At 41.4% G+C, this 13,125-nt stretch overlaps 1 protein-coding gene across 1 annotated transcript in view; it reads left to right on the top strand.

Moving 5' to 3' along the window:
* The window catches only part of FAT4 (FAT atypical cadherin 4), a 242,052-nt gene that overhangs the window by 199,084 nt on the left and 29,843 nt on the right, over positions 1-13,125 (top strand). The window contains exons 10-11 of the mRNA XM_074993335.1: positions 7,504-7,608; positions 12,745-13,052. Coding sequence (XP_074849436.1) covers positions 7,504-7,608; positions 12,745-13,052 — 413 coding nt within the window. The remainder of the gene's footprint in view (positions 1-7,503; positions 7,609-12,744; positions 13,053-13,125) is intronic.

The following is a 13,125-nucleotide window of genomic DNA, read 5'->3' as shown; positions in this document are numbered from 1 at the left end:
AATATAAACATCCCAAAATTTAACCAACAGCTTTTAGTTGGTACAGATAGTTGTCATGATTTTATTTAAAATGGCTTGGTACACAGGGAATTAAAATCTGATCTGTAGTTTCATTTGTCTGTGAACTTTCATCCTGACTGTAGTACGGTTTGACTTGATCGTGTCCCTAATTAAATAATCTCTCTGGGAATTTTTGTTGTGGTACAAAGTTGTTGGCTTTTGTTTGTTTTTGGGGTTTTTTTTGGCCCCATGGCCAAATCAAGTATGAATCCACCATCATCCACTGAATGGAGGCAATACAGAGGGCACAAGTTGGAGAATGAGCTGTCTCCTGAGCTGCATGGTCCATTCTCTACTCAGTACACTAGCTTGAGACCTGCTCGTGTGAATCTCCCTGTGAAGATTCACATTCACTGATGGCAAGCAGGGGTGAAAGTAACTTAATTCTTTTACAGGTACTGTCCTGTCACAACCCACCTACTTGGAGTGGGGAAGGCAGGGATTTTCTGATACAAGAGTACCTGTAAGTGTGGGGTAGAGTGCAGGGGGCTCACAGCAGAGTGTTGGAGTCGGGGGTGCAGAGTTAGGACAGGGACTGGGTGTCCAGGACTCATAGGGTTGAAGTGTATGAGGGGCTGAGGGTGCAGGGATGAGGAGGGGTTCTGGGTAGGGAGCTGGGGAATGAGGAGGACTCAGACCAAGGGCTTGGGGATAGGAAAAGGAGCTAAGGGCAGAGGGTGTGAGGAGGGGCTCAGAGAAGAGGTTGAGGGGTGCAGGATTCAGGGCAGGGGGCTGCGTGAGTGTGAGGGACAAGGGCATCATTTTGAGGAGGTGGGGGCTGCAATCAAACATACCAGTCTCTGTGTTGCTTCACGTTTCCTGTGACTAGGGACTGAGGGAAATGTGCAGACCCTCCTTCATTCCTCCTCTGCTCCTCCCCTGGGCATCTGGGAGGGAGAAGAATGCAACAGGCTCTGCACTTTCCCCTCACTCCCTAGTCACAGCAGATGCAAAGCAACACACGCGGACTGATATGTGTGTCCCCTGCCAGCCCCTTTAACTAACCTGCCTGACTGCCTGTAGGAGCGCCCTACCCCTTTCCCTGCAGCCCGCTGCCCCGGTCCACTGGCTTCTTGCACACTGGCTTACTTTCACTTCTGGGTGCCTCCTTGCAGCCTAGACATAGATGCTGATCTCTGTAGGTGAAGGAGAGGGGTCTAGCATCCCTACCCCTGCACACATCAGCTTCTCACGTTGGCTGGCTTAGGCAGGACCCCACCTAGCCTGCTGGGGTGGTTTGTGGCTCTCATTCTAAGACACCTGAGTCCTTTGTGGAGCAGGTTATAGGTGCCCAAGTATCTTTGTGGATACAGGCCACAGTGCTTACCCTGACAAACCTCCTGTGACTCATGGGCTACCTCTACACTACAGAGATCTTTCGAAAGAAGCCTTTCTCTTTTGAAAGAGAGCGTTCACACAGCCCTCGGTCTTTCCAAAGCATGGGCCAGAGATCGAAAAATCAGGCCCCATGAGGACTGCTCTTTCAAAGAAAAGGGCCTGCGAAGTGTCTACACACATTTGCTTCGAAAGGGTGCGTGCGTCCTGAAACAGGAAAGGAAGAGCAATTTCAAAGGGAATGCTGCATTCTTTCAGTTTACTTTCGAGAGAGTGTTTTTTGTGTATAGCCACTCCGCGGGATCTTTTGAAAAATCTTTTATGATGATTTAACATAATTTGGAAATTCTTATATAAACAAGTTGTGGATTGCTGCTGTTGCTTGGGAGGACATGGAATCTGGACTCCGGAAAGGAGGAAGTTGCAGCCGAGAAAGGGAGCATGGATGGGATGTTTAAAGACAAAGTTTTAGTGCCTGTGGAGGAAGGTGAATTCCAATAATTGTAACTGAAAACTAACAATGTGGTTTTGTTTGTTTGTTTGTTTGTTTGGGAATATCTACTAGCCTGACATACAGAATCATCATTGCATGAGGCTATATGCCCCAGGAATATAAGATTTGGCACAACTGTGCCAACGTGTTTAAAAAATCTGTTGACTGATTCTTACCTTCCCGCAAGCTCTCAAACACATAGAGACAATGTTACTTTCTATTTCTCAACAGAATAAAAGTGTGTCAAGGGCTAGAAGACTCACAAGAATGCAAACCTGTGGAAAAAATTAAAGAAATGAATTTTGGGAAGTACTAAAAAGTTCAATATTTAGTTGCTGATGTTTAACTCCAGACCATAATTCACAATGCAGATTCATAATGCAAATAGCTATGTTCACTCATCAAAACATTACTGTTTGAAACATACGTTATGCATCTTACAGCAATGAAATTTTGTGAAAAACGCCCGAGAAATGTTTTTAGAAAACCCCAAACTTATGAGTTTAATTACATTCCTAGGAAACATCTTTAAGTAAGGCAATGGAACTAAGCATTTAAGAAGACTGAGAATCTGTTACTCTCATTGGTGAGCAGTGTCTCACCCGTGTAATCACGTTGGAGTGAATAGGCTTACTCAGGTAATTAACTGTTCATCAGTGCAAGGAAGAAGTTAACAGTCTGTCCCTTACTGATGCCTGTGTTAGTTTTCAAATAATGGAAAACAGTCTTATGTTTGTCTCTGCAGATAAAACAATTGAATCTCTGAATACAAATGCATTTTATTTCCAACCAGAACTGAAAAGCAACAGTAGCTTTGGGAACTTTTCTATTTAACACTAATTTAATGTGAGAATTTACATTTAGTGGACACCTTACGGCAGATGAAACTCACATACAGTTAAACGATGTTGCAACTCAAATTAGGATAATCTACATCTATCAGATGTTTAAAGGTATAACCCACTATCACAGTAGTTGACCTGCCTTCCTAAGGAAATGGAAAATGTAAACATGCTGTGTTTTCTAGGAAAAGATTTGTTAGTAAATACAGAGAGCTAGTGTATGTGTTTGCTAAGATTTGTGTCATATATAGGTAAACTGAAAAAACCTTTCAATATCCATCTTTAATAAAAACTACGTGCTAGAAAAAGATGTTCTCTTTCTCCTTAGATGTACAGAATTGTTTGATGGTCAGGATGGAAGGATATTCAGTTCTGGAGGAGGGATGTGTTTAAAGTTCAGTATCTCAGGGACCGTCACAAATAGAAGCTTCCCAGGGAGCAGAGAATCTAAACTTTCTGCTGAGAAAAGACCATTTTATTCTTAGCGTGGTGAATTTTGTGACATTGTACCTTGGCTTATGGAAAAGACATTGTAGATTGTTTTGGAAGTTTCTAAAATGTGTTTTTTTTTCTCTCTTGCTGACTCTATTTGTATTCATAGGACTATGCTTGTTTGTCCTTACAGACAGAGAGCTACAAACCTGGTACCAATAAAATACTTGGTTCCAATCCTGTTGAAAAAAATAGTAAAACCCAGTGATTTTATATATATGTTACATTCACTCCTCTAGAAGGCAAGAACCCTTTATATCATAATCAGAGGAACAAAGGTAGAATAGAGGAGGGCTATTTCAGTGTAACCTTATGGATAACTCCCTATAAAGACTTTACAAAAAATCTTTTGATAAGATGGCTTTTACTGGTAACCAAGTAGTGAGAGTCACATGTCACCTACTTCTGTTTGTTTATTTCATAGCTCTTATTGTTTTCTCACTACCTGGTTACCAGTAAAAGCCATCTTTTCAAAAGATTTTTTGTAAAGTCTTTATAGGGAGTATCCATAAGGTTAAATTGAAATAGCTTTCCTGTATTCCACCTTTTGTTCCTCTGATTATGATTGAAAGGGTTTTTGCCTTCTGGAGGAGTGTATATAACACTAATATGAAGATGTTTAGTAATCTCTAATGGTTCGAAGAAAACTGCTAAATCAGCACAGTTACTTTAAACATGAAGAAACATATTCTTCTCACGATTTTAGTGAGTAGCAGGTATAGACTTGCATTTACTCTTTATTCTTAATTAATGTTAGTTTAACACCCCTCCTGCCCCCAAATCTGGTGTAATCAGAGGGCTTTTCCCTCTATCGGTACAACTGGAAGAAATGTAAACTAACTGATTCTGATATCAACCATTTTTCAAACAGTTGTTAAATGTGAAGAAAACATTGTTAAAAACTGTTTAAAATATGTATTATGAAATATCCAAACTTATTAGCTGACAGTGAATGTGTCAACACTAACAAAGAAGAAGAAAAAGATGAACATTGAGTTTGCTTTAGTTAGATTAAGAAAATAAAGACTAGCATTACTAGCTTTGTTTCGGTTTTGACAATTGCTGAGGAATGTCAGTGGGTCAAGTTTATTATTTCTATGTTACATGTTATCTCCTAGTGGAGCTGAATCAGAGATCAGTAATTCTAGGGGCCTTTAAAAAAAAAAAAAAAGCTTAAAGAAAACCTCTGTAGCTAAGCTTAGAAACATTAGTGTCTCTCTTGCGCACCAGAAGAAAAAGAAAAAAAAAGAAAAATAACCCCCTTTATTTCTGACCCCACTTCAGAAGCCCACATCCCTGTTAGAACCCTCATCTCCTCTTGTACCCCAGCTCCCTACTCCAGCCCAGTGAAAGTATGTGTGGTGGGAAAGCGCAAGCCATCCAGGGATGGAGAACTTAGTGGGTGGTGAAGTGGCCTTGGGCAAGAAATGGAGGATGGCATGGCCTCTGGGAGGTGTGGACCCATGGCATTTGTTTTCTGTGGGGTTTGGTTTCCTTATCCTTTTGTGTTGGGAACTCTCATCCTGTGCAGACCATCTGAATAAGTCAGAGCCAGTAGTATGGGAAGAAAATTTTGAGAAAAAGTGTTTCTGGTTAGTATTAAATTCTTTATTAAAGGAGCTGGATGCAGATCCAGTACCTATATCCAATCATACACTGGGCTGGGGAAAGTGGTCAGGGTATGAAAGGGATTGAGGAGTTTAATGGGGGTGCAGGCTTCAAGATAGGGCCAGAAATGAGGAGTTCAGGGTACAGAAGGGAGCTCTGGGTTGGGGCATGGGGGTTGAAGTAGGGGAGAGGGTCAGGTTTCTGGTTGGGGGTGTGGGCTCTGTGGTGAGGACAGAAATGAGGAGCATGAGCTGCAGGAGGATGAATCAAGATGGGTGGGTGGGGCCAAGGGATTTGGGGTGCAGGAGCTGGGTAGGAGGTGAGACGGGGAGTTGGGCTGTAGGCTCTAGAGTGGGTCCAAGGATGAGGGGGTTGGAGTTTAGTAGGAGGCTCCAGGCTGGAGTGAGACTGAGGCTTGGGTTTTGGGGTTGGGTTTCAGGCTTACGTCAGTACCCAGTCAGTTTGCACTGCACCCAAGAAGCAGCCAGCAGTTCCAGCTCCTAGGTGGGAGTGGGGGGCAGGAGGCTCTGTGTAGTGCACTTGCCTGCAAGCATTGCCCCCACAGCTCCCATTATCTGCAGTACCTCCTTCTGCTGACCACTTCTAGGCACAGTGCAGAATCAGGACAGGTAGGGGGATTAGCATGGCTTAGCCACATAGCACTACCAACCCGACTTTTAACAGCCAAGTCGGCAGTGCTAACTGGAGCTGGCAGGGTTCCTTTTTGACTGGTCGTTCCAATCAAAAACCAGACAGCTGGCAACCCTCGTGTGTGTGTGTGGGGAGGGTAATCAGTTGGTCTCCATCTCCACTGAAGGTAGCACAGCAATTAACAGGCTTAATCTGCAGCAAGGGAGATGTAAGTTAGGTATTAAGAGAAAGTTTTTATTGATAGTTCAGTTCTGGAAGAGATTCCGCACGAGGTTGTGGAATTCTCTTCAGTGAAAGTTCTGAGGTTAGGTTAGACAAATACCTGGCCGGAATGGTTTAGGTTTACTTGATCATGCATCAGCATAGGGGATAGGGGGTGGACTTGATTTTTAGACATCCCTCCCAACCCCATATTTCTATCATTCTATGTCATCTTCCAACAATATTTAATATTTGTATTGAGGTAAATATGAGACAAATATTTGTAATATTTACTGTAATGTAGTAAATATTGTTTATAGGTAGCATGCCAGCTGCCAAGCCATTTCCAACTGTTTTGTAGATATAAATTGGACCTTTCTTAGTCCAGCTCCCTTGGGAACTGACTGGTACTGAATGAGAGAATTTGCTGAACCATGGGAGGTCAATGTTGTCTAGCAGCATTATCAACACTTCCACTGCTTACTGGTTTTTAGAAGACATTTAGAGGAAAATTAGAGCTAAATAAGAGCACAGAACATTGAGAGCCAGGACTGAGCTTGTAAACAAACTTAATAGGATCAGGGGAAACTTGGCCACATCCGTGATAAGTGGATATCTGGCTAACTAAAATCATGCCAGATTACGAATGTTGCTGGATGAGAGAGTGCCAGACTAGAGAGGTTCAACCTGTATAATGACAGAGGTGGGTTGTAAGGAGAGATTTGAGAAAGCTTCACTGTCTGTGCAGATTTGTCAGAGGTGTCAAGGAAAAATATAAAATTGATTGTTAAAATTTTGACAAACTAGTAATAAAGGCAGGTGTCAACATATGTAAGCCATGTCAGCGAAGATGATAGGGTGTGGCTGAACTATGAAGGAAATTAAAAATGTAGATAATTATTTTTTGCTTTGCAGTGGAAAAGGAAGTGAAAAAGTAGAGTAAAGCAGAGGTGGAGGTGATGAAATGGGGAATGTGGTTTATTCACATACCACTACAATATCTGTGCAGAAGAAAAATCGACTTTATTGTTTCAGTTAGGAACATTGTTTACGTGTGAACAGCATTTTAGTTTGGTACTCCTATGTATGTGTGATTGCTCTTAAAATTTCTTTTCTTGCTATTACTTTTTCCTTTATGCATAGTGTCCCATTCCTAGCATTCAGAATCTTCAGAAATACTCACTTGTAATTTGGGCTTGTTGAAATTAATTATAAGGAGGCAGTTTATTCTCTAGTGAATAACATTTAACATATATGACAGTGTCTTTTTTTGAAAAGAACAGGCTCTAAAGTAATATGCTTTAGCTCCAGAGGACCATGGTTCCTCCAAGTCAGGAAGGAGATCATAATTGATGAGAAAATATATAGAAATTTTTATAGTGATTGCCTATAGTAAACCTGCTACATTCATACTCATTCAAGTTAGACTTCTTTTATCCTTGATTCCTATCCCCCAGATGTATTTATCGCCCTTAAAAATAGGGATAACAGTACTTCCAAACTCAATAGTTGCTGCTTTGAATGTATTTTATAAACATTAATTCATTCATCTATACAACATGCTTTGTGAGATAATAATCTGAGACACTGAAGAATTAAGTATATTTCCTAATATCACAGTAAATCCATAACAGAGACAGGAACAGACTCTGAAACTCTTTGTCTTCCAGTCCTGTGACTGATCCACTGGATCATTCTTGCTTTTAAAGGCACAGTTAGAAAATGTATTCACGGTTGATAAGCTCATTATTCTAATATAAGATGTGTTGAAACTGACATGAAAACTCTAACATGGAAGTTCATTTGGTTATCTGATTGCAGGGAAAACATGTGACTCTGCTGTCAATTACTGTGAATGTAACCCCTGTTTCAATGGAGGATCCTGTCAAAGTGGAATGGAAGGATATTACTGCCACTGTCCATTTGGTGAGAGCATTTTTGTTATCATTTCATAGATATATTGACTTCTTCAGGTTCACTTAAATATAACCTGTTCATATTTATGTTAATTTCAGTTTACCAAAATAAATCATGTACCTATCCCATACAGTTAAAATACAGTCCAATCAAGAAAAAAGCATCTATTTAAAGAACTCCTTAGTGATTTATAATACTGCTTTCTGTTTGGTCTACATGAGAACAAAATGAAAGGGAGGAGGGTTTTTTCCCTTGTTGTACACTTTAGAGCCAGATTTTTATTGTCCCTGGAATGAGAGAGAGAGAGAGAGAGAGAGAGTGTGTGTGTGTGTGCGCGTGCACGTGTCACTTCCTCCACAATCCCTCACTGAACTCGCTTGGATTATTTGGGTTCTGTGCTGCCCTCATTTTGGGATTCCTTAAAGCTATTTTCCTTATTTTCCTTTGGAGTATTCTATTGGTATTCCAGAATAGAGGGGCAGTCATTTCTCTGATGAGAAGCCCAGAAATATTCTGAATGTTAGGTTGTGCTGCCATTATTTGTATGGGTGGTTTCTTGCTTACACCAACAGTCCCACTGAGAGCTTGTCACACCATTGTGTGCTGAATAACTATACTGAGTTATAGGCAGGAATCTACCAAATTTGCACCAGAGCAGAAATAGGCTGGCAATACCATACCATACCTTCAAAATTGGTACCTTCAAAGCTAGACTCCCAGCCAGAAGCTGCCACTCTCCAGCTGCCCAGTTCTAAAAGCAGAGCTGCTGTAAGTAGTAGCACCAAAGTAACGAGTGGCAGTACTGCAATCATCTCTACAATACTCTTTTGACCCTCCACAACACGTTTTTGGGTCAGGGCTCCTACAATTGCAGCACTCTAACGTCTCAGATTTAAGCAGCTGCAATCATTACATTTACAAGTTTTAAAATCCTAGAAAACTTCATTTGACCAAAATGGACCATGAATTTGGTGACCAGTGTCAGAGAGGTAGCCAAGTTACTCTGTATCTTCAAAAACAGCAAGAAGTTCTGTGGCACCTAGTAACAGATATTTTGGAGCATAAGCTTTCATGGGCAAAGACCAGCTTGGTAAGGCCTTAGTTCTAGTAGGTATAAAGATCACAAATCATCTGTTATAAATTCCACAGCAAGTTTCTGTTGGTCCACACACTAGTAATTTGCAAAGGTCTTAGATTCTCTTTTCTAGCTACAAAAGAGGAGTTTCTGCTGAATTTCAGTCTTCTTACAAAGTAATCATATTTGCATTCACAAGTCCGCAAAAGCATGCAGGAAAAGAATCAGTACACATAATTAACTCTTCTGTTCATGAGCAACATAATCCTAGATACTGAGAATGTCACTTGTTTTTAGAATTATTTGACTTTCCCTAAAAATCATTAGAAAAATATGGAAAGATCAAAACACATTATCATTCCATGCTAATCCTGACCCATTCTGTTTATTGTATTCTGTTAAAACATTGCAGTGTTCCTAGACTTTGGGAACATTCTTAGTCAAACCAAGAATTTGAGTCCTTGCTCATATACATTCCATATTAGGTGCGTACGTGCACCACATGTAATGATGCCAGAATGTTTTCCGTCAGCAGCATCTGTAGGGAACTGGCTCTGGTGCCCTCTGGAGTGGAACCCACATGACACAATAAAATGGCACTGCCAGCTCCCCCTACACTCAGTTCTTTCTTGCCACAAGTGATGGTGCATGGAACATCCACTGCTTCAGCTGGTGTTTATTCTTTATTCTTGTGATCTTGTAAATTGGTTGTATATAGTTAGCAGTTTAGTTAATTACCCTTAGCTGGAGTTTAGAGTTTTCTCAGGACTCTAAAGAGGACTCAGTCGGGGAATGTGGCATGCCATGGTCTCTATGCTTTAAGCCCTGTGGTCATGGCAAATGGTTTATGGCCATAAGCACATAACAGGTGTTTTAGGTGCTTGGGTGAGGGGCACATAAGCAACAAGTGTGGTCTCTGCAAGTCTTTCAAGTCCAGCACTCACTTCAGCACTGAAGCAAAGATTTGACTCTGCACCTAGCATCCCGCTCTACATCAACAGGCAAGAAGGAACATGCTTGTTAGCTTTCTGCCAACTGGTACTTCATCTCTGGGACTTCTACATCAGTCACAGAATCCACCTGGGAATTTGTTACCTCCTTAGCATCAGGAACACACCAGCTGATCACCTCAGCAGGAGTTTTTCCTTTCACTGTTAGTGATTGCTCCACCCAGAGATGGCCTGTATGATCTTCCAAAGGTACTCCCTAAATGATTCTGGTCACCCCCAGGCAAAACAAAAAAATGCCATCATTTTTTTTTCTCCACAAGGTCAGAGCAAAGACGCCCTCTTGGTTGCCTTCCTCCTGTCATGTTTGGGGAGTGCACCCCTTCTGATTCTTCTCGTCAGGAGTGTCCTGGCAAAGATCAACAGAGACAAGATGCAGGTTATCTTGATATTCCTGACATGGCCTCACCATCCCTGGTTTGGCATGCTCGTGAACCTGACAACAGCCTATACATGGTGCCTTCCCAAACATCTGTCTCAGAACCTCAATACCCTGCTACACCCCAGTCTCGGGTATCTCCAGTTTTCAGCATGGATGCTCCATGGATGAACCCAGAGAAGAGGACGGGCTTGGAGAAGGTACAACAGGTTTTCCTAGGAAGTAGGAAGCCTTCAACCAGTCAGATTTACTGCTGTGACCAGTTGTCAGGCATCCTCAGCTGTCTTTCTTTTACACATTCCTATCCATGGCATTTGCACAGCTCCAGCCTGGTCTCTGGTTCACATGTTCATCACTCAGTAAGCCAGAGTCAATGCTGGGTTCAGCAGAGCTGTGTTGCAATGTACGTCTGCGAATTCCTACCCACCTCCATCAGTCTGCTTGGTAGTTGCCTAATATGGAAAGGACATGAGTAAGCACCCAGGGAAGAAAAGACAGTTTCTTTTTTCTGAACCTGATATTCTTCAAAATGTGTTGCTCATGCCCCTTCCACTAGCCACCTTCCTTCCCCACTGTCTTGAGTTTCAGCAAGAAGGATCCGAGGGTGGGGGAATCTGGCAGTGCCCCTTCTACTGCACCATGTGGGCACCGCTCCAGAGGGCACCGGAGCCAGTACCCTATGGATATTACTGAGGGAAAACCTTCTGGCACCACTGCACATGGCAAGCACAAATGTGTAACATGAAATAAACATGAGCAATGAATCTTGAATACCAGTTATGGGTAAAGATAGCCCGTCTTTTCATACAGTCATACATATCATTATATATTAACTAGCAGATGTTCCTGGCATTGCTCGGCTTTTTAACTGAAGTCATTTTTATTTTAAATAAATGAAGAACGTACGTGCTTTTTTCATTGATCATATTTTTCAAAAATGAAGAAAAATGAAGGATAGAGTGAGGCTTCAAGGGTGAGGAGAGCCAGTGGTGGCTTAGGGAAGAGGGTTGGTGGGGCCTCAAGGTGGGAGGCCCAAGGCAGGGGGCCAAGGTACAGAAGTGAGGGCAAGGGTCTCAGGACAGTGGGCTGGTTACTGGTTACCAGAGCCATCCATGGAACTGAGGGTGACACTGCTACAGCAGCAGGTCCTCCTAGCGGCCAGCACACAGTGGCTCCTCTTGAGGGGATGAGCGGTGTGCTTCCCAGCCAGCAGTTCCTCCTGGCAAGGTGGGATCTGGGGCAGTGTGCTTGTGAGGTGGCAGCTGGGGTTCTGCAGGCTGGTCCTGGCCTCTAGCTTACCCTCCTGCCCACCTCAGCCTGCAGCCTGCGGAGGATGGCAGCATTCTGGGGGGCAGCCCACAGCTTGCTGCCGCCTCTCAGCCCACAGAGCCTCTAGGGGGTCTTTGCTTGGGGTCGTGGCTGCCCCATCCTACCAGGAACTGAGCAGCTGATAATGATACAAAAGGTAAAGGGTAACTTCAGGGATCTTGGTACAGTCATACAAAGCTGGTGTCTAAGTTCAGATCCATTGTGGATTGTATTTGTTCATGTGGAAAAGTATGATGATAAATAAAACAAATTAAACAGAAAAAGGGAGAAAGCTGGAAAAAAATCTTAAAAGGCATACAAAAGAATAACTCTAGAAAGTGTTAGAAAAATATTTCTCGGGATGCATTTTTTAACTGTTTTGATGTGTGAACTTTCCTTGTTTTTGCAATTGTAATTAATTGGTAATCCTATTTCATATAATTTTTTTCTCAAAGTCACTCATTTCTATATTTATTATATGATTTCATTATAAATTCATCTAACTTTCAGGTATTAAAATAGAAATAAAAAGCAATTACACAGTTCAGTGATATTTAGAAAGAAAGGTATTAGTGCACATACATATTCAGATTGTATAAAATGCTGAGAAAGTACAAGTCTTAGATGGTTGTAGCCAGATTATAGCAAAGAAAAAATATGCACTCCTTCCTAGACGAGGCTTAGTATATTTTAAGTTTATTGTGGACTTGAACTCTAAGGACTAATAGATAATGTATAGCCAAGTTCAAGAAGGACTAGAACAATCACAGCTTATTAAGATGCATTCCACTTTGGCTTGACTTTCTTTTCACGTTATTTGACATGAGTCCAAAAATATTTGTGGGGAAAATTCTTTGGCTCAGCATTGCAGTAACAATAAACCTCATCTAAAAAGCAAAATGGAAAAAGAACCAGCACAAATAAATACAAACACGGAGTTGGAGGGAGGCAGACAGGAGAAGAACAAAGCTGCATCAACTAGTTAGCTGTAAATCAGTCTCAGGTTATACAAGAGGAATGGGAAACAGAATGGAATATCTCTATACTCTGTAACAAATCCATCCCTATTTCTGGATTAAAATACATTATGACATTGACAACTATATTTGCCATAATTTCAACTCAAACATCTTTTCAACACCCATAGAAGTTAACAAAAGTATGATTTGCTTTTTAAAGTTGTAATTTAATTTTTAGTTTTAGACTGTATGTACTTTAACATATAGCACTATTTATATATGGCCTTTTAAAGTATTCTTTACAAAACTTCATGTCATAAACACATCTAAAAGCTCTGAACTATCTGCTTTGTGTCCTGGCCTTTCATTCAATGACAGGAAAACAGTTCAATAACAGACATGTTTTTCTGTTTATAGGTGTCTTTGGGAATCATTGTGAATTGAATAGTTATGGATTTGAAGAGTTGTCCTATATGGAGTTTCCTAGTATGGATCCAAACAATAATTATGTTTATATAAAGTTTGCAACCATCAAAAGTAATGCCTTACTGTTGTATAACTATGACAACCAGACTGGAGAACGGGCAGAATTCCTGGCCCTTGAAATAACAGAAGAAAGGCTGAGATTCTCCTACAACCTAGGCAGTGGCACGTATAAACTTACGACAACGAAGAAAGTGTCTGATGGCCAGTTTCATACTGTTATTGCCCGGAGGGCTGGAATGGTAAGAAATGCTGCACTGAGAATTAAGTAGAAGTTTATTCAGTTCCAAGTCCCTTTGGCTTCCTTGTAAACTC

This window comes from Carettochelys insculpta, chromosome 4 (assembly GCF_033958435.1).
Source record: "Carettochelys insculpta isolate YL-2023 chromosome 4, ASM3395843v1, whole genome shotgun sequence".
Taxonomy (NCBI): Eukaryota; Metazoa; Chordata; order Testudines; family Carettochelyidae; genus Carettochelys; species Carettochelys insculpta.
Note: the sequence above shows the minus strand (reverse complement) of the source record. Positions and strands in the feature narration are given on the sequence as shown.